The following is a 23,232-nucleotide window of genomic DNA, read 5'->3' as shown; positions in this document are numbered from 1 at the left end:
CCTCAGTCTTTATTATACTTTTGATATTCTAATCACATCAGACTATTCAAGGTTCCCAAAATATTTCAATACTTTCATAGCCTATTGCCTGCACATGTGATTTTCTTTACTTGGAATGTCCTCATATACTTTATGCCCTTGGTGGTATTCTGTGCAGTTTCAAAGCCCAATACAAATATTACACTCTTTACGACACCTTCCTAATTTCACATAGATCCTTAATTTTACTGCAACTCCACTCAAGTACTGTATTATTTTTCTGTAATATAATGGAATTTGCTCACACTCAAGCTAAATCGTTACATGGTGTTTTTGTTTCTATTTATTTGTGAGTCCTTTAAATAGTAACAATATATAGCCTAGACATACTCCTTTCCCTATTTGGAACCAGTCTGTTGTTCCATGTCCAGTTCTAACTGTTGCTTCTTGACCTGCATACAGATTTCTCAGGAGGCAGGTCAGGTGGTCTGGTATTCCCATGTCTTTTAAAATTTTCCACAGTTTATTGTGATCCACACTTATTTAACTTATATGCAGAGTACATCATGAGAAACACTGGGCTGGAGGAAGCACAAGCTAGAATCAAGATTGCCAGGAGAAATATCAATAACCTCAGATATGCAGATGACACCACCCTTATGGCAGAAAGTGAAGAAGAACTAAAGAGCCTCTTGATGAAAGTGGAAGAGGAGAGTGAAAAAGTTGGCTTAAAGCTCAACATTCAGAAAACGAAGATCATGGCATCTGGTCCCATCACTTCATGGCAAATAGATGGGGAAACAGTGGAAATAGTGGCTGATTTTATTTTGGGGGGCTCCAAAATCACTGCAGATGGTGATTGCAGCCAGGAAATTAAAAGACGCTTACTCCTTGGAAGGAAAGTTATGACCAACCTAGGTAGCATATTAAAAAGCAGAGACCTTTGCCAACAAAGGTCCATGTAGTCAAGGCTATGGTTTTTCCAGTGGTCATGAATGGATGTGAGAGTTGGACTGTGAAGAAAGCTGAGCACCGAAGAATTGATGCTTTGGAACTGTGGTGCTGGAGAAGACTCTTGAGAGTCCCTTGGACTACAAGGAGATCCAACCAGTCTATCCTAAAGGAGATCAGTCCTGGGTGTTCATTGGAAGGACTGATCTTGAAGCTGAAACTCCAATACTTTGGCCACTGGATGCAAAGAGCTGATTCATTGGAAAAGACCCTGATGCTGGGAAAGATTGAGGGCAGGAGGAGAAGGGGGTGATAGAGGATGAGATGGTTGGATGGTATCACTGAGTCAATGGACATGGGTTTGGACATGGGAGTTGGTGATGGACAGGGAGGCCTGGCGTGCTGCGGTTCATGGGGTCACAAAGAGTCGGACACTGCTGAGCAACTGAACTGAACTAAATAATAACAGCTGCTTATTTTTCTTCTTGACACCCGTCTCAATTAACAGCATATACAAGAACCTAATAATAATTGATTTAAATTCAAATTTAGCACTCATTTGAATCATAGATGTTCATTTCCTTCATTACTTGCAGTAGGGAATATTGCAATGTAGTGAGCACATACCTGCTTTGAGATTATGTAAAACAAGCTGAATATTAGGTTGTGTTTCTTATCATTATAACATTTTATCAGCAATTAGAAGAATGTCTGACCTAGACATAATACTCAACATATGAGTTAAGTAAGTAGAAAACTCATAATTTCATTTTATCATATTGGGATTCTAGTCTTTAATAAACCATTGTTTTTCCTACTTAATTCCTATCCCAAGTGATTTAATGACTAGACTTATTCTTTTGTTATTGACTTAATTCTCATCCTAGTGTTCTTTTTTCATCTTTATACTCAGATTTTAGGTTTATAATTATTTTTGAATTGCACTTTTTATTTTAGTAATATATTTTGAGTGTAAAAGTGTGGATATATTTGACTTGTTTGTTGAATACAAACAGCAATACTATTTTGGTGAATTCAATCATTTATTAAAGTCAGAAAATTTTCTCACTCTTTATACACACATAATATATACTTCTCTAGGTAATAATACCTTTGTACCTATAATTTTGGGCCTGCTATTAGGATTGGTCTTCAGAGAATTTTAGATTGAGAATTTTACTCTTTTAATACTTTCCTGAAGGAAAGTAGACCATTATTCATGTCTTATAAACATTGTATACCTGTGTCTCCTTTGGAAGAAAAATTTGTGCAAGAATCTTAGCTTGAAGTTTGTCATTCCTTTGTACACATATGCTGTTTCACACACACATATTTGTTTTATTTTCTCTCTCATTATTTCCCACCCCTGGAGGAAGACAGGGAGCTGAGTTATGTCCAATGATTTTGTCATAAAATGCTGTTCTTTTGTTCGCATCGAGTGGTTATCAACCCTGGTGAACAGCAGTGTGCCAAGGGACAGATACAATCATTCATGACTGACATTCTGCCTCGGACCTGCTGCCTCCTCTTATTATTCTTCCTGTCAGATGCTTCCTAAAGACTCCTCATTTTTATTTTTTTCCCCATTGTTCTTCTATGTTCACCCGTATGAACGTTTTTCTCCTTTAGGAACCAAATGTAGTGTGAAAGACGGTAGAAACAAGCCATCAACCACTAAGGAGGATATCACCTTCAGTATCATAGATTGGGAATTTTAATTGGGTTAGGCAGCCCTTTCTTTTAAGTGAGTAAGGACCTTGCAAGAATCATTCTGAATGTAACTTTGTAAGAATAATCAGCTCTATAGCCTAGTCCTTGTTATAAATAATTCTTTCTCCATTTTGTATCACCTAAGAGTTAAAATAACTATAGTAAGTCTCAGGAAATTATCTCTATGAGTGTAGTGACTCACTGTTGAGAGAATTTATCTGTTAGTCAATTTTTAAATGTTTATTATGACAAGCTCTGCAATTTATTTTTTTCAATATAAATTTATTTATTTTAATTGGAGGCTAATTACTTTTTTTTTCTAATTTTATTTTATTTTTAAACTTTACATAATTGTATTAGTTTTGCCAAATATCAAAATGAATCCGCCACAGGTATACATGTGTTCCCCATCCCAAACCCTCCTCCCTCCTCCGTCCCCATACCATCCCTCTGGGTCGTCCCAGTGCACCAGCCCCAAGCATCCAGTATCGTGCATCGAACCTGGACTGGCAACTCGTTTCCTACATGATATTTTACATGTTTCATTGCCATTCTCCCAAATCTTCCCACCCTCTCCCTCTCCCACAGAGTCCATAAGACTGTTCTATACATCAGTGTCTCTTTTGTTGTCTCGTACACAGGGTTATTGTTACCATCTTTCTAAATTCCATATATATGCGTTAGTATACTGTATTGGTGTTTTTCCTTCTGGCTTACTTCACTCTGTATAATAGGTTCCAGTTTCATCCACCTCATTAGAACTGATTCAAATGCATTCTTTTTAATGGCTGAGTAATACTCCATTGTGTATATGTACCACAGCTTTCTTATCCATTCATCTGCTGATGGACATCTAGGTTGCTTTACTTTACAATATTGTATTGGTTTTGCCATACATCGGCATGAATCCACCACAGGTATACACGTGTTCCCCATCCTGAACCCCCCTCCCATCTCCCTCCCCATACCATCCCTCTGGGTCATCCCAGTGCACCAGCCCCGAGCATCCTGTATCATGCATCGAACCGGGACTGGCGATTCATTTCACGTATGATCATATACAAGTTTCAATGCCATTCTCCCAAATCATCCCACCCTCGCCCTCTCACACAGAGTCCAAAAGATTGTTCTATACATCTGTGTCTCTTTTGCTGTCTTGCATACAGGGTTATCATTGCCATCTTTCTAAATTCCATATATATATATATATATTAGTATACTGTATTGGTGTTTTTCTTTCTGGCTTACTTCACTCTGTATAATAGGCTTCAGTTTCATCCACCTCATTAGAACTGATTCAAATGTAATCTTTTTAATGGTTGAATAATACTCCATTGTGTATATGTACCACAGCTTTCTTATCCATTCATCTGCTGATGGACAGCTAGGTTGCTTCCATGTCCTGGCTATTATAAACAGTGCTGCGATGAACATTGGGGTACACGTGTCTCTTTCAATTCTGGTTTCCTCGGTGTGTATGCCCAGCAGTGGGATTGCTGCGTTGTATGGCAGTTCTATTTCCAGTTTTTTTAAGGAATCTCCACACTCTTCTCCATAGTGGCTGTACTAGTTTGCATTCCCACCAACAGTGTAAGAGGGTTCTCTTTTCTCCATACTTTCTCCAGCATTTATTGCTTGTAGACTTTTGGATAGCAGCCGTTCTGACTGGCATGAAATGGTACTTCAGTTTTTACCTTTTCAGAGAATCTGAAATCCAGTAGAATTTTTATAAAGAGACACTGAACCTATTTTCAGCCTGTACTAACAATTTAATGCAACGTCTTAATTCACCATTTTGAATTAAATATGTCTTCACTGATTAAAAAGAAGCTTTTTTTAGTGCCTACACTATGCCAAACTCTGTCTTAGGCTTGGGAGATCTAGAGGTTAACAAGATAGAGAAAGCTCTTGTCTTCGTGGACTTTAAATTGTGGGAAAGACAGACAGTGAATTACTGAAATAATTAAAATGTAAGATAATATTGGAAAATGAGAAGTGAGAGTGCTATAAACATTAAAGCAGGGTGATGCAATGTGAGTGAGAATGAAACCCACCCTGAAGGTCCTATGAATGCTTCTCCAAGGTGACATTTGAAGAGAAAAAGACAGTTGCTTATTTTGGGGGTAAAAAAATATACATGTGTGTGTATATACATATACATACATATGTATGTATATATCAGATTTGTGTGTGCATATGACTGAAAGAGAAACTAAACTTTCTCTCTTGTACAGTGTAAATGAAGTTGTGATTCTGGAATCCTGTTTCCCAGGAAACAGAAAGATCAGAATGATAAAAAGAAAATAAAAAGTGATTATAAAAATTATATAACTTCAGCTTTATTCATCTCGATACTTTGCATTAAACTGCCTACTTTGCCCGAGTCCCATGCTAGTTGCCTAAAACTTTAAAGAAAGTTATCAAGAAATAAATGTTTTGAATTTAAAGAAACATTATTCTACAAAACATGAGGACATATTGTTTAAAATGTTTTCAGTGAATATATGTCTAAAACCACACATGACTGTTCAGTGAATATATTAATCTAAACTTGAAAATCATGTTGTTAGGACAGAAATCCTCTTGTAAATATAAGAGCCACTGGTTAGAGATTTTACTCCCAGTATAACAGCCATTTGCAAGATATTTCTGTGGAAGAGGTTTTTTGCACTTTTAAAATAGTCTATGCTTGCTATCATCCTATTTTTGAAAATTCAAAATAGGATTAAACTATATATAAATTTTAAACATTTGAAAATGTTTAGAATGGTAAAAAATATAATTTTCTAATATTTAATTTTTTAAGACTTACTATTTAGATGATTTAGAGAATTATATATATTGGGTTGGCCAAAAAGTTCATTTGGGTTTTTTCATTAGTGCTTACACAGAAAAATCTGAACGAACTTTTTGGCCAGCCCAATATTTATCTGCTAGATACAGATGCCAATAAAATGGACAACGAGGAAGAAATGGACAAATTCTTAGAAAAGTACAACTTTCCAAAACTCGACCAGGAACAAATAGAAAACCTTAACAGACCCATCACAAGCACGGAAATTGAAACTGTAATCAAAAATCTTCCAGCACACAAAAGCCCAGGTCCAGATGGCTTCACAGCTGAATTCTACCAAAAATTTAGAGAAGAGCTAACACCTATCCTGTTCAAACTCTTCCAGAAAATTGCAGAGGAAGGTAAACTTCCAAACTCATTCTATGAGGCCACCATCACCCTAATACCAAAACCTGACACAGATCCCACAAAAAAAGAAAACTACAGGCCAATATCACTGATGAACATAGATGCAAAAAAAAAAAAAAAGATATTATTCTAAATTGTAGCTATTCCTTTCCATTAAAAAAAAAAGTATAAAAATATTTTATAATGGCTATGAAAGATTTTAATACTACATGGCATCATTAATCAATATTTTAGTCTTGTCTAGAGTCAGAAGACAAAACTTGGCTGCAGTGCCAGTAATTAGGACCAGACATGTATTAAATGACTTTTTTGTTGTTGTTTTTGGTTCAGAATTATTCCTGTATCACATTGCATCTTTTTTACCCTTTATTTGCTCAATGTGCTGGTATCCTTTATGTGCTTAATCTTTTGTAAGCATTATGTTTATTTAAGCATATTTTAAGTTTAAAAATTGTTGAAGTTTCAAAAAGTATTAATAGCAGAAATAATTCATTACATGCCAAACACAGAAAGTTTAACTGGAATATTTGGAATCTATGCTCTATTATCTTAAAAATGAATAAAGGTCAAACAATTTTTGTAGTTTTTATTTTTTCTGACTTTTCCAAATTTGACTTGATAATTTTTAGTTACTTTTAGTTATATAGAAGATATATATTGACTGCAGCCATGAAATTAAAAGATGCTTACTCCTTGGAAGGAAAGTTATGACCAACCTAGATAGCATATTCAAAAGCAGAGACATTACTTTGCCAACAAAGGTCCGTCTAGTCAAGGCTATGGTTTTTCCTGTGGTCATGTATGGATGTGAGAGTTGGACTGTGAAGAAGGCTGAGCGCCAAAGAATTGATGCTTTTGAACTGTGGTGTTGGAGAAGACTCTTGCAAGTCCCTTGGACTGCAAGGAGATCCAACCAGTCCATTCTGAAGGAGATCAGCCCTGGGATTTCTTTGGAAGGAATGATGCTAAAGCTGAAACTCCAGTACTTTGGCCACCTCATGTGAAGAGTTGACTCCTTGGAAAAGACTCTGATGCTGGGAGGGATTGAGGGCAGGAGGAGAAGGGGACAACAGGGGATGAGATGGCTGGATGGCATTACTGACTCGATGGACGTGAGTCTGAGTGAACTCCAGGAGTTGGTGATGGACAGGGAGGCCTGGCGTGCTGCGATTCATGGGATCGCAAAGAGTCGGACACGACTGAGCGACTGATCTGATCTGATACATTTATATATTTTTAAATTACGAATATTAAATGTTTTAAAAGTTCTGTTTTATGTTTCTAGAGTAATTTTATACTAATAATTTTTTGTATGGCTCACCTCTATTAAATGATTACCATTGTAGGGTAGGCGCCCCCTCTCTTTTGACCTTCTTATTCCTGGTGTCTAATGTCATATATGGCAACTGTATGAGCATCAAATGTTTGATGAATATATGGAAGACTGTCTGAATAAGTCAATAAATAAATCTCCATTGCACATTTGAATGGCTACTTTTGATAATTAAGGGGACATGATTTGATATGTTATATCCAGAGTTGAATGAGAGCACATATATTAAAATAATACACTACAGTAACCCATCATCAGGTCAATCCATTAACCCTCATTTTCTTCTCCTATCATATAAAATGAGAACAAATATATTAATTCTCATTTATTAGAAGGCCTGCTGTCAGAGTAAAGAAATGATGTGCATTTTATTGGTTAAAGTGATCACACAACCTTCTTTGGTGGCATTTGTTGGAAAACCTTTTTGGTGATTGGCATAGTATAGAAGTGGTTCTATAAACTTCTGAAACTAACAGGACAAATTAGCAATATATTCCCAGGTGGCTCAGTGGGAAAGAGTCTGCCTGCCAGTGCAGGAGACACAGAAGATGTGGTTCAATCCCAGGGTTGGGAAGATTCCCCTGGAGGAGGAAATGGCAACCCACTCCAGTATTCTTACCTGGTTTCATGGACAGATGAGCCTGGCTGTCTACAGTCCATGGGGTCCAAAAGAGTTGGACATGACTGAGCACTGAGCTTGAATTAAGTTTGCAAATTAAAAGAGACTTATATCATTATCTATGCATGTTATGCTGTTAAGTGTCAAACACTTTCTACTTTAATCTTTAATTTAACTCATCATTCCTTTGATTCCAAATCGCTAAGACATTGGTGATAGTCAGAGACTAACCTTGAAAAAGCTTCTCTTCCTTAATCATTAGAAAGATATGAATTTTCATTAATTAGGTGTGAATTTCTCATCCCCTTCAATGCAGAAACTACAGGAGTTTCTGGGTGTAAAAATTTGTTTGTTATTTTGGGGAGGATGTTGAAAGATCTATCTGTGTACTGTTGGTTGTTTTACAAAGTTAATTTTAGAGTAACTAATACAGAGTTCCACTTTCTCTCTGTAATTCCCCAGAAGAGCTGTTTGACTGATTGATCTGTGCCTCCCTCAACAGAATGAGGTGTCAGCCACCTCATTTATTAATGTTAGTTTCCCAAAAGGGTGAGACTATAGATGTGTAACTCCTTTGGATCTCCTCTTCAAGCATTTCTTTTTTTTGTTCAGTCCATATTTTTTTTTAAAAGATCTGTAAAATATGTATTTCAGTTATATGCTATAAATCAGTTGGAGCATCTTATTTGATTTTCTAGATGCCATTCCATTAAATATTCTCCTCTATTCCACCTTTTTGATTACAAGTTTCAGTGACCAAGTTTACTTGTGAATTTGTCATAAAAACACAGTATTAGACCCTGAACTATTAATTTTGGTGACATCAACATAATTATATATATTTTCTGTTTTTCTTTGCTATATATCCATTGTTATGATTTGTTAACCTCTAATTCCCAATAAGGCCTATGCCCAGAATAGCAAAGAGCAACACATAGTTAAGCCTTGTCCTTGTGATCAACTGACTTACATTCTAGTTTACTGTTAACATCATTTTTTTGCTGTTGTTATTGTTAAGATTATGCAATATGTCACATGATGTCTTGTCATGTCATGTCATGTTATACTTGGACTATTCATCTATTAGACTATTGTACTGCGAGCAGACCAAACTTTGACATTCAGAGTATTACTAATTTGGGTTCTTGAACTTTTTAATCAATAGAAATTGATAAGAGGGCAGACAAGAAATTCAACCAAGATTTCGTTGGGACTTGTGCTACAGCATCAGGGAGCAAAAACAAGCACCAGCTTCCCTTGCTTGGGTCCCTTAAGTGGGCTGAGGAATGTCATGGGGGGTCTGCCCACGCCCTTGGTGATACTGTTGTGCAGGAATCATGAACCGTCCCTGCTTTTGCTCCTGGCACCTCAGAAGTGGCAGTTGGGTTTTAGTCTTTGTGTAGCTTGTTCATAATTTACTCCACCTGTGCATGGGTACAGTTATTTTTAGTCCCTTGTAGTTTATATTCCCTTGGTCAAGGAAACATTTGTCTTGAGAGGAGATATTTAAATGTTTTCTTAGAAAATTAATTTTTCCTTTACAATTTGAAGAATTTGCTCTAAAATACTGTTACCTCATGTAATAATCATAGTAGAATTTTATAAATAGCCCAAATCATATAATCATCTAATAGAATTTTTGAAATACCATCTTAGAAGTAATCACTTTCCATTCACTTCACAATATCTTATATCTATCAGGGATCTGTGATTTCTCCCACCTGTTCCTCCTTTCTTCTCTCTTTTCTCTTTCCTTAAGTTATTTCAGGTCTGTGAAGAAAGCTATTGGGTTGGACAAAAAATTTCATTTGGGTTTTTCATAAGACGTTACGGAAAAACCCTAATGAACTTTTTGGCCAACCCAATACAGTATCAATGATTAAAGAATGGGCATAGAAGGTTGGTGGGGAGGGTACCTAGAGCAGTAAAACCAGGGCTTCAGTAAACTGTTCAGACTCCATCAACTATCCATTGAGAACTCTGCATGCAAGCAAGAAGAAGTGGAATTAAGTGAGTATTCACTTGCTAATAATGATGTCTCTGAAAATATTCAAACAAGTTTACAAGTCTTGCTCGTATTTCTTTTGGGAATACTTTAGTAGATTAATGGACCTCTGTTTCAATGGGGTAAAGTATACCATGACTATTATCAGCTTTTTAATCAGCTTTCACTGGTCAAATGCTTGTGTTCTAAATAATTGGTGTTTTTTCCTTCTTTTGTGTTAAATTACTTGCCTAATGCAAGCTTCTTTATCTTTAGACAGAGAAAGGACTATCGAAAGTATGGGAAGAAAATAAGCAGAACTCTGGTGATCGCTGGCAAAAGGCTGTCATCCTTCTAGGAAAGTTAAGGAATTTTGAAGTCATATTTCAAGGTCTCCGTACACGGGATCTGGGAGGAGGAGCTGCAATTGATGACATTGAATTTGAAAACTGCATGACTGGTAAGTTTCTGGAAGGCTCTGCTGTTTGGAAGCACACATAAAACCTAGCCATTTATCTTTGCTTCATGTTTATAAAATGTTCTGCAGTTACATGTTTTGTATGTACATAAAAATCAATTGAAAGAGATGATTTTATGGTGGTTGAATTTACAGTTCCACATTAAGAGATAACAGTTTCTCCATCTTTTGATTATAAAGATAATTCCTCTCTTTCTTCTATGTTATCGTCTTTTTCTAACATGTAGAAGTGTTTTTCTTTGAATTTATTTTTCAACACAATTTAAACCATAAGCCTAATATTCACATACATTTATGTAATTAATTTTAAATGAACCAGTAGAAAGGGTTAGAAAACAGGAAGTTAGTGGCTATATAAGAAGTATATACAACTATGCATAATTCAAGCAGAACTTGAACTGAGAGCTATACTTAAGGCATCTAAAAGGCTACTCTAGCCAGTAAACAATACTTTGAAAAATATGTTATCTTTTATCACACTTCTAAATCTGAAGCGTAATTACTTAGATTCTCTTTATGAAACTACCCAGAAAATGTCAAAAATGATTATAAATATATTTGTACAGTTTCACAACTTCAAAGTTTCTTTCTGAGAAGTTATTCCATCTGATTTACGAAATAGTACAGTGTGGTATGTCCTGCCCATGAAAGATACGCCTTCTGCGGTTTCCTATGCTGGTTCCCTTGGAGGCAAGCCCCTGAGACTGAAGAGCTAAACCTGAGTGCTGCTTAATTCCGTTGCTGCTTTCATATTAAAATATCACTTCACTGAGACATTTTGAAAATATGACTTTGGTTTTTGGTGCTGTTAGTGCATTTGCTTTCTTTATGAAAAGCCTTCTGCTTAGATGTCAGTCCTTTATTGAGTCCCCCACCCTCTGCTGTGTTTCCAGCAAAGGCCACTGAGACTCAGCTATTATATGTATGTACATACACACACACACACACACACACACACATATTACATAAAAGCAGAATGTATGCACCCTAGATAATCTAGGGAGCAGAGAATCTGAAAACAGGGTTTGGGTGTGGAAGTGTTTGGAAGAGGATTCCTGGACCACAGAAAATGGGATCTGAAAATATAATCATGAAAAGGTATCTTTGAAGTTAGAATGTGCTTCTTTAATGCTTTTATAGTAACTTCCTAGTAATATGCTAAATTTCCATTATAGTTTGTTACTCAATTTATAAGTGATTCTGGCAAGTTCCAAAGGAGAAACTCTTCAAAGCTTTATCTAAGATTTTTAGAAAGAAGCTTGTATTAAACAGGAGAGATTCTTTTCCTCTCAAGGGAAACAGAATGATTCTTGGATGGGTTGATTCAGTGCAGAAAAAAATTTGAGAGTTGTTATTCCAGTTTTGCCAAGTTTCATGTTGAAGTTCTTTTTGTTCTTCTCTTAAAGTCCTGTGAAAATTTACATGGTTATAATGCATTCAAGTCAATTGAACATTCATTCACCTTACTGACTAATACTTTATTGTCTTATATTTAGTGATATAGTACTTTTAAGTCTTTCTATGTCATAAATAAAGAGTCAATTTTGGTTAATTGTAGTGAATATGGTCAATTGTATGTCAAATATATTTTAGGAAGAAGTAACCGTTTTTTAAATAGCCAGGCTGTTGCATATGTCTGGAACTAAAAAAAAAACAATACTTTTTTGGTCTTCTTAGTTTTAAACTGTGTGCCAATAAAATGGTAGGGCTGTGAAAAATCGGTAATAAGAAGCAGATTAATGTATAAGTTGATCTAGGTTGTTTTCTACTATTGCTAATTTAGAAGAGAATGGTATTTGACAAAACATCAGAGACACAGTGTAGAATGGTGGTTAGGAACAAGGAGTGGAGTGAAACTACCTGGGCATGGAACCTGGCTCTACCACTGACTGACTTGCTGCTGCTGCTGCTGCTGCTAAGTCGCTTCAGTCGTGTCCGACTCTGTGCGACCCCATAGACGGCAGCCCACCAGGCTCCCCCGTCCCTGGGATTCTCCAGGCAAGAATACTGGAGTGGGTTGCCATTTCCTTCTCCAATACATGAAGGTGAAAAGTGAAAGTGAAGTTGCTCAGTCCTGTCTGACTCTGAGCGACCCCATGGACTGCAGCCTACGGGGCTCCTCCATTCATGGGATTTTCTAGGCAAGAGTACTGGAGTGGGGTGCCATCGCCTTCTCTGACTGAATGACTTAGATGAGCTTATTTCACTTTTCCTCAGTTTCTTCATCAATAAAATGGGTACAATAGTAATAGCCCGTCTGTCATAGATTTCTGTGAATACTATGTTACTATACATAAATTGCTTAGAATACTCTGGACACATAGTAAAAAATTTATGTATTGTATTGTATTGTTTTACCCATCATCATTAATATTAACTATGTCATATTTTTAAATGGTACTTTATTGCTCTATTAAGAAACCAGTTTCAGACCCTATGCAAATAGGTCACCATAAAATCTATCATGGAACTGATTCCCATTTGAGATAAATAACTTAAAAAATGACTTAATATTCATTTATCTTATCATTTTCTGCCAGTTACAACAGAACACATACTGTCTGATACCATTTATATGAAATGCCCAGAATAGGAGGTATATAGAGACAGAAAACAGATTACTGGCTACTTAGGGCTCAAGAATATGGGGTGGGGAGTGACTGCTGATAAATACAGGGTTTCTTTATGAGATGATGAAACTATTATAAGTTTTTATAGTGATTGTTATACAATTCCATAAATATACTAAAACCATAAAGTTGTAAACTTTATGTGGGTGGACTTAATGGTATCTAAATTATAAATTATTTATCAAAAGCTATTAAAAATAAAAAATAATTCAGAAAAAATTCTGCGAAAATGGTGGTGGTGGTGAATACCTTTTGAACTTTCCCAAATTCTCACATAAAACAGAACTGGGGACTATAGCCAATATTTTATAATAAGTATAAGTGGAGTATAATAACCTTTAAAAATTATGAGGCACTATATTGTACACCTGTAATTTATATAATACTGTACATCAACTGTACTTTAATTTTTAAAATTAAAAAAGAAATAGTCAAAGCCTAGTTGGCAGTCTATAAGCTATAGAAAACATATGCAGCGAAGTAAGTGAAAATGCATTCCTAAGAAACCCAGCATATAAGCTACTGAGGATAAACTGCCAACAGCCGCAAGATCTGTACGGTATTTGTGTGTATGAGAGAGAAGCCAGGAGAATCACAAAATGGCCCACAGATACTCACTTGAAGATGCAGTCACGTGGTTTTAAAATGGCAGCCAAAACTGGGAGAGATTTCACTTACTTTTAGAATCATTGGGACCAAGGGATCTGTGGTTAAGTCTGTGGGGCTGGAGCAGTCTAAACCCCAGGAACACTCAAAATGGATCCACCAGGATTCCCTTTCAGGACAGCAGCCCACATTCAAACACAAAACAAAAAATGAACAAACAAAAACACCACTGGGAGTGAAGTCAAAATTGAACAGGGAAAGGTGAAGATCAGAAAAGACTAACATCAAAGAGTTGGAGGGACATAGAACCAGAAAATTTTGAAAAGCACATCATTATTTTTTTATGTATATAGAGTATATAGACTTATAATTCTTCCTGGAGTCATAACGAGTGTCTGAGATTTTTCTAGGACTTTTTGAAAACTCTGGAATCTATGCATATATTTTAAATTTCAAAATTAACGAGAACAAAGTTTTAAATTGATTAAGAGTGAAAGGGGAGAAAGTAGAGGCTATAGATGAGCTATATTTGATGGTTATCTACTTTACCTGCAGATAAGAAAACTATTTCAGCTTCATGTCTACTTTTTACGTTCCATTCAAAAACACATAACTTGGTTTACTAAGTAATATTTAGTACATGGCCAACATAAAGCTAGATATATACCCATATTTCTTCATATATCTAGAAATATATATTTCTAGATATATACCCATGATGTATTCAGAACACATCATGGTGCTACCTCCAATTAACTGTCAAAATTATTATATTTTTTTACCAGAAAAATAAAAGAATAGGTCTATCTTTGTTGTGTGCAGGGACACACTAAGAAGCATACCTCCTTTTTGGACAAGTTAACATAGAACCTAGTAGCATACTCATTTTTTAAAAAAATGACTGTTAATGAATTTGATATTTTCTCTTTTTAAATTCAACTTGATTTAGAAACTATTTGTACAAAAATCTTATAAAACACAACCACCATTCTATAACACAGAAAAGTAGGAAGGGAATTCATACAGTGACAAAAGAAATATTCCATCAGTGTAACTTATAAAAGTGGCAATTCAAAATTTAAATGGTTACTCAATTTTGGATCAATATTATTTATTAAGTACAATCATTTATTATGCACAGTCATTCAGCTGATACTTATTGAGCTGACTGTTAATACTAAATATCAGTCAATTTTGCAGTAAGAACGCTAGGTGCAAATGCTAGTTTGACCACTTGCTATCTACTCTGTGGTTTCAGGCAAGTTTCATAATCTTCCTTTGTATTCTTTTCCTCAGCCAGAAAATGATAGAAATACCGCTTCCATCTCAAAGAGCTCTCACAAGGATTAAATCTTTTTTTAATCCTTTAAAAAAATCCTTTAAACAAATACTTTGAAGAATACGTGGGGCATAAACACACTGAATATTTGTTGGCTACAAGTATGGATTAACAACAGTGACAAAAAGCTTGACATTGTTCCAGGCACGACACTTTCTGTATCAACGCTTAAAAGCTGGTTCGGCCCATTCCATGTTCAGTGGGTCTTTATCGCTCAGCTACTAGGCTACAGAAAACTGCAGTGAACTATGTCCATCTTTTTGAAGCAGGGCTGAACCGCCTGTGGCTCACAGTGTTTGGCTTTCCTGACTTTCCTTTTCCCCTTTCAGTACCCTTTCCTGATGCCCAGCATTTCCTCCCCTCCCCTGTGTGCCCCTCCTGTGTCTTCTGCTGCCAGCACTGCTCTGCAAGCAGTCTCTAAGACACTGGTAAGCCCAGGACCTTGGGATAGGAGCCAGTAACAGTATAAAATGTTGCCTTTTCCACTGAAAAATCTAAAAGATCCAATTGAATGATGACCAGTTTTCCATTGAAGGAAAAGAAGGAAATAATTCAGGGATTGCAAATGCTTCCAGAAGTCAAAAAAGTCTTCTAAGTAGACAGGAGCCCAGTAGCTACACCGTCTCTCTCTTAATTCATATAGAGGAAAACACCTCTGATGCTGCTGCTGCTGCTGCTGCTAATTCGCTTCAGTCGTGTCCGACTCTGTGCAACCCCATAGACGGCAGCCCACCAGGCTCCCCTGTCCCTGGGATTCTCCAGGCAAACGCTGGAGTGGGTTGCCATTTCCTTCTCCAACGCATGAAAGTAAAAAGTGAAAGTGAAGTCGCTCAGTTGTGTCCGACTCTAGTGACCCCATGGACTGCAGCCTACCAGGCTCCTCCGTCCATGGGATTTTCTAGGCAAAAGTACTGGAGTAGGGTGCCATTGCCTTCTCCGGAAAAACACCTCATGCTCCCCCAAATAATCCTAAATGTGAAAGGAAGGAAGCAACCTTGGGGAGAAAGTAAGAGAAGATAGCATCATTATAATATCAGATATCTAGTACATGGTCTTCTCACATCACTTTAAAGATTATAACGACTCTCGCACCTTTTGCTTTCCCCCTTAAACGCTGTATGTATGACTCCTCAGTGTCCTGTAAGCAGTAATTGATTTGGAGTGAAAAATAGTGGTTTGATGCTAATGATTTCAGCGCAGCCTCACTCGGAATTCAAATTGAACTTGGGAGATCACAAAATAGTGATTACTCTATATAGAGTTCACATTTACATAAATCTATACACACTACCCTGTGGAGTGACTTTAAAACTTCGTTTCTTCACTAAGTTAATCTGAAAAACTGTATTTCTGCTCAACACAGGAGTGTTCCAAGTAATTTTCTCTTATAGTAAATGTCAGAAAAGGGAAAAAAAGGAAGATGATAGTCAGTAGAAAAAAGTATTAAATATCTCACCATAGTGAAATAATTAAAAGTGACTTTTATTTTTAATAACTAATGGCTAGATAATATGTAGTGCTTTATAATGTAAGAGTACATAAAAGATGAATGAATGAGTGGATGGATGAATGGGTGGATGGACCAATAGACGGACAGACAGATGGATTAATAGAAAACATTTATTCAAATCTTATTATATTTGAAAAATCAGAACAGAGCCTTAATTGAGTTACAGTCTACTGGCAAAAGCAGACAATAAGCAAAGAAATATGTAATATTGTGTCATGTAGTACTGGGTACTATGAATGGTATAGGGAGAAAGTATTTGAGAATTATTACCCAGATTAGAGTAGTCAAAGTAATCTCTGAAAGTTACAGGTGGGCAAAGGCTTGAATGTACTAAGTCAACCACATGGGATTTCCCTGGTGGTCCAGTGGTTAAGACTCTGTTTCAAACGCAGGGGCCATGGGTTCAATCCCTGGTCAGGAAACTATGTTCTGACATGCCTCACAACATGGCCAAATATTAAAAAACAAAGGCAATCACACCAACACCCTGGGGAAAAGCACTCCAGGCCTCAGGCACAGTAAGGCAGACTCACTGGGAGGGAATGCGTTCCTGAAGCAGAAGGAAGTGTGGGGAGATGGCAGTGACCCTCAGGATGCAGAGCTTTGTCCCCAGCTGCTTTGTGCTAGGATCATCTCACAGCCCAGAGGGCAAGCGAGCAGACTCTGGAGTCAGCCTTCCTAGGTTTAAATCCTGTCTCTGCCACTTAGTTGCTGTGTGACCTTGAATAAGCACTTATCAACTCTTTACCTCAGTTTTTTATGGCAATGAAAATCAGACCTACTTTATAGGGCAATTTGTGAGAATTTAGCAAGTTAATATGTGCCAGAAGCTTTGAACAGTAACTCTTTGTGATAACTACTCAGTAAATGTTAGACATGATTATCATTGAAATCCTCACTATTATGTTTAATTTAATCATCACTGCAACTCTGGAAAATCGAGGGATCCAGAGGTTATACTAAATAATTCCAACCAGCTTGATTTCTTTACTGATGCTTAATGGCACAGAAACAACCATATTGAACCATAACAGCAGAGAGTACTACTAAAATCATGATGAATACTCTGGAGTAAAAGCAGTCGTGCAACACCTGCCACATCTAGTTTGTCAATAATTTCAAATGCTCTTGGAAGAAAGGCAGTCTCAGACATATCACTTGTACTCCTAACAGTGGTGTGTTTTAGTAACACTTGAAATATTTTCAACATTATAAATCCTGTTTTTTAAAAAATTTCATGTTCAACCAGTCTTCATTGTTACAGACTTGTTTTATTTTGAATTCAGAATATTTTTCAGTAAGATGAGGGAGGGAAACACACTTTGTGAACAAATGTTATAGGACTTGAATGAGATTAAATTCACAGCAGTTTCTTTATCTGATTATATACGACTGTTCTTATTTTAGGTTTTCTTAAACTGCAATGCACCTTTTGTGTGTAAAGCTAAAAATTTCTGCCAAGAATTGATATAATTTGTTAAACATATTCTGTGTGTCAGAGCCAATTCATATCTTTAAATTAAACCTAATACTTTATATTGAACTTTATCTGTTGGCTGGTGAAATGTCCAGTGATTCTCAAGCAGTTCTGAAAAAGACTATGAAAAAGTACTTGAAGTAACTACTTTACATTTCTGCAAATATCTTTTATGGGTTAACAAAAAGTATCAAGGTCATACTTGAAAATGTTTGTTATAATTAATATATATCCTGATTATATTCCTCTCCCAACTTACATATCAATAAGATATCCATCCATCTATAAATGCATGTTTTACTAAGCATGTACTTTATGCATTATGCAGAAGTTAAACATTTTGACTTTTCAAAGAAAGGTAACTAGTTTTTATTGATTCAAAAATGTTTCTTTATCAAAAGGGAATAATGCTGATCTCAATTCATTCATTTATGAACAAATACTATAAAATTTTTAAACCTACCATTGTGCATTAGAGATATTTACTGTTTTGATATATCCATTTTCTCCCCCGAGTGTCCCTGAACCTTTCAGATAGGTAGATCCATGTAAAAAAGATGTGGCCAGAGTGCTGTGAGGACGTGAAATGTCATTTCCAGGCTGAAGCATTTCCAAGCTGTTGCACAGCCCACCTGGTCTCCTGCTGCTGCTGTGGTTGAGGATGCCTCATTTTCTAGGCAATGTGTCTACATCTGCCTGGTTCCCTTGAGTTTGCAGAGAAAAATCCCTACTTTCAACTTGTTATAGACCTAGATAGCAAAGTGACCAAAAAAAAATGATGTTTTTGAGATTTGGAGATTTTTTTAAGTTTCGTATAATCTAGTCAGATCTAATGAACATATCATGTATTTTCCTGTGTTAAATTCAGTAATATTTTTTTATAGTTAGGGCTATTCTATAAAAAATACATTTACTGTTCCTATAGTAAAACTTTAAATATGTTAAGAGAGAAAGAACATCCACACCATTCCTGGCTCCAGTCTCATGAGGAGAGTGGTCAGAAAATTAAGTTGACACTAAGCAAAGTTCAAAACCAAGAGGTGGAGAGACTCCTTGTGGCATCAACCCTCTCGTTCTGGACATTGAGAGCAGTACGCTCACTTTGCCTCACTGCTTGAATTAATTTTAGCCACGCCTCAGGGGAGAAGTCTCCTTGTTATAGTCAGCCAACAACATTATTCATCATTAACTCTGAGAGCCAACTTATTTGCTTCTTGTAAAATCAGGGAATAGATTCTTATTCCTGATTCCATGTCCATGTTTTAGACAATAGGACTAAGTAATTGAGTTTATTATATCTTTAATCAGTTATTTTAAATTAAAAAATCAAAGCCATGAATGGATCTAATTATTTTAATGTTGCATTCAAGTCAACCATTTATTACGTACCTAGAAAATATCAAATCTTAATTTATCTTTTAATAAATTTGATATAATTAGCACTTCAGTGTCAAAGTCTACATATAAAGATGTAGCTATAATCGTATCATCATGACAAACCGAATATTATAATTAATGTGATGTACTTGATTATAATCAAGCACAATAATATAACTTGGTTTCTTCATAATATTAAGACAATATAATTACTTGAACATACATTTTAGTAAGCCTTCAATAACCCTTGAAATATCCATAAGTTCAAATGAAGACTACTGTAGATCTGAATACTAACATCTTCCTCAATTCATGCAATTTCTAATTAGAATTTGTTTCAATTACAATGAACATTTCCCCGCTTAATATCTATTAGGTCAGTAAGACCATTGCTTAGAGAATTTGTAATAGTATGGCATTTCAATTTTTACTGAATTGTATTTTTGCTAATTTCTAATCAAAATGAATATTAATGTTTATGAAACTTCCATTTTACACTGATATATATGTGTATATTTATATATTTTTTAATTTCCATTACACAGTTGAAAGGTAAAGTCTTCAGTCCTGAAACAAATGTACTTATATAAGATATGCAAGATAGAAGTGTATGCAAAATAAGTAGATGTGGAACTCAAATTTATATCCAGTTAGTAAAAACATAAATAGGTTTCAACAAAATCCATAGGTGTTTACACATGTACAAATATTAGGCCAGGACCAGAAACTAATTTTTTGTCTATTTGATGAAACACACACACATATACATGCATACGTACATACATATACACAGAGGCAAGCATGAGTTTATGCAAAAACCTCGTAATTTGGATAACCATACAAAAGGGCTTATGGGAAAACAGGATTGGGACCAGCCACTATAAGCACAGATAACTAAGTTATACAGTGCTGGTATAAATAGCAACCATAGTAAAAATACAGGCACAGTTTAAAACATTTTAAAAACCCTAATAAAGGAATCCTAATAGAGGAACTTTTCAGCAAATGTGCTACTGTACCTAAAAAGGTGTGTGGGGTAGGATGCAAGGCATCTTGATGAACGGGTGGTGTGAAAAAGAGTTTAAGGCTTTTGGATTATGGAGACATGAGAAAGTGACAAAAAAAAACAAACAAGAGCGTGTGGAGAAACAGAGCAAAGAAATGTGGGATGAGGTACATACCTAACAGCCCTGTATTTTTTTGTTGCTCTCTGGCTGAACTATGATAGAGTACTTCCCTCTCTTCCACTATGCGTTCTCTGCAGAAGACTTTATCATAGAGGGAAAAATAATGTAGGAATCCATACAAATTCTGTGCTGTATTGATTTAATTCCTTCATTGTTTAGCTGCATACAAACTTAATTATTTTACAGAAACCTGCACTGCATACATGAGCATCAAGACAATGAAAGGAAGCTAATAGATTTTGAACACCTAGCATCATGGGTGGCATGGTGAAACCAGACCCAGTGCATACATAATGTCTTTTAAGACAGGAATAGGATATTTAATACAGAAGAGGTTCTTGAGGGATTTGAGCAAAATGAGTCAAACAAATTGTTTGGAAAGTTGCCTCAGAGGAGCTGGGAAATACAGTTTTAAATTGTTGATTAAATGGTCAGGAAGGAGTTCAGCAGAAAAACAAGCGTGGTTTGAATTTCTTTCCACTCATTTACTCCTTGGGCTGTCAGTCTTTATACATCCTCATGATCATTTCTGAGAAGTCTCTAGGTTAATTAGGTCTAGTTTAATTGCCAAAAACATCAAACATAAAGAGTTTATTTAAGGATACAAGGAATCTCAGGAAACCCAAGCTCGGGAGAGCAGTCCAGCTTCAGGAAGATTCTAAAACCAAGGATTTGGAAAGAGGGAAATTGAGCTGTAATCTTTCTGTGCTTCTTTGCTTCCCTCTGTGTGTCTGTTTTGGGCTTTTCTACTGTGGAACCAGATTTCTTTGCTTCACCATATATGGCAAAAAATGTTACTACACCACAGGATTCTAGAGCCTCAAAACACCATTGCAGAAACCCATTAGTTACATTTTTTAGTTCTCTGGTGGGTGACTCCAACTGACCTATCTTGGGTCAAATAGCCATCTTTACACCAGTTAACTAATCTGATGTCAGAGACATGTGCAAACATGCCTACTGAGCCCCCACTTTGGTGGCCCATGTAGCCAGGTGAATGAGGGGGAGTCATCAGATGAAGGGAGTAAGGTAAACACGTCCACTCTTGGTTCATTGACCATGTATTCTTAGAATAGTATTCATTCAACAAATATGAATACAATGCCTCCACAAATAAGTACACAGATGAGTTACTTATTCCAGTGGAAGGCTAGTCTGATGGCATAGGTGAAAAGTAATTAGCTAGAGTATTGCCATAGAAATAGAGAAGGGGAGATAGCTGTATGAGGTATTGGCAAGGGAGATGGTAGTTCAGGATAAATACTTTAGCTCTAGTCGTAATATCTCCCTCCCAGTTGGCAAGAAAAAAATAAGGTGGAAGAAAAAGACAAAGAGCCCATACCAACTGTTCTTTAAAAAGTTTTCTTGAAGCTGATGTCTTAAAATTCCACTTATAATTAGTCAAAATTTTGTTTCATAGTCAAATCATAAGGAAGGTTAGGAAATATGTTTATTCAAAACTAAGGAAGAGGAAGGGAATGGATCTTTGTTTAGAGAATGACTAGCCTACCACACTCCAGCACTCTTGCCTGGAAAATCCCATGGATGGAGGAGCCTGGTAGACTGCAGTCTATGTGGTCGCGAAGAGTCGGACACGACTGAGCGACTTCACTTTCACTTTTCACTTTCATGCATTGGAGCAGGAAATGGCAACCCACTCCAGTGTTCTTGCCTGGAGAATCCCAGGGACGGGGGAGCCTGGTGGGCTGTTGTCTATGGGGTGGCACAGAGTCGGACACCACTGAAGCGACTTAGCAGCAGCAGCCTACCACAAGTTCCTACAGGCAATATCCCAGCCTAAAGGTGTACAGAATGATGAATTTAATATATATTGTCAATAAGAATGATTAATAAAATGCAAATTTCCACTGGCAACCCTTCATTGTTTTCTCTGTGTCTTCTCATGCTATCTGTTAAGGTTCCTTATTGCTCAGTTCTTCTCAGTCTTTGGCCATATTTCCCTTGTCACCATAATTCAACACATTAAACCTTTCTTAACCTCCTACCTTTTCCATCTAGATTGCTTTCCCTTTTTAGTTTAGGTGAATTATCTATATCTTTAAATCCTCATTGCCCACTGTTTTTCATTAAATTTCTGTAAAGAATTTTTTCCTAATTTAGTAGGTGAAATGATATATCTACATCTGTACTTAATAATGCACATAATTTTTTTTTTTTTACTGAAATGCCTGTTATTGGTCATTCACATTTCTTCTTTTGAGATTTGCCCATTCCTTTTCTTGTCAAAAATTTGTTTTGAGCTGTTTGCTTCTTGCATTGATTTGGACATGTTCTTTCTTCACTAATTATATAAACATTCTTTTGTAAGATATATTGTAAATGTGTTTTTCTGGGGTTGCAAAGAGTCGGACACAACTGAACGACTGATCTGATCTGATCTGATGATGAAGTGAAAGTGTTAGTTGCTCAGTCATGTCCTACTTTTTGTGATCCTATGGACTGTAGCCTGCCAGGCTCCTCTGTCCATGGGATTCTCCAGGCAAGAATACTGGAGTGGGTAGTCACTCCCTTCTCCAGGGGATCTTCCTGACCCAGGAATTGAACCCAGGTCTCCTATATGGCAGGCAGATTCTCTACTGTCAGAGCCACTAGGGAAATTTTGATGAAAGCATCCTCGTCCAATTTATTTAACCTAATTTAATGAAGGTTTTGTTTTATACATGTGCCTTTGTTGTATAGCTTAAGAAACACCAGAGGTTAAATAAATACATTTTATTCTGTTTTTCATCTTTACATTTTAATGCTTACATTTAAATATTCTTGAACATACTACTTCATCACCATTTGGATTTTTTCTAACTTTAATTATGCTTTATATTTTTGGTTGTT

The 23,232-nt window shown here is 36.2% G+C and overlaps 1 protein-coding gene across 12 annotated transcripts in view; it reads left to right on the top strand.

The window, feature by feature from the left end:
* Window positions 1-23,232, top strand: part of MALRD1 (MAM and LDL receptor class A domain containing 1) — a 754,524-nt gene that overhangs the window by 515,664 nt on the left and 215,628 nt on the right. For all 12 annotated transcript variants that reach the window (XM_086334563.1, XM_086334560.1, XM_086334554.1 and 9 more), the window contains one exon: window positions 10,055-10,238. In XM_086334563.1, coding sequence (XP_086190689.1) covers window positions 10,055-10,238 — 184 coding nt within the window. The remainder of the gene's footprint in view (window positions 1-10,054; window positions 10,239-23,232) is intronic.

The sequence above is a fragment of the Bos grunniens genome, chromosome 13 (genome assembly GCF_055505025.1).
Source record: "Bos grunniens cultivar Pamir isolate PY7600 chromosome 13, Bosgru_T2T1.0, whole genome shotgun sequence".
NCBI lineage: Eukaryota > Metazoa > Chordata > Mammalia > Artiodactyla > Bovidae > Bos > Bos grunniens.
The sequence above is the reverse complement of the archived record's forward strand: the minus strand, read 5'-3'. Positions and strand labels throughout refer to the sequence as shown.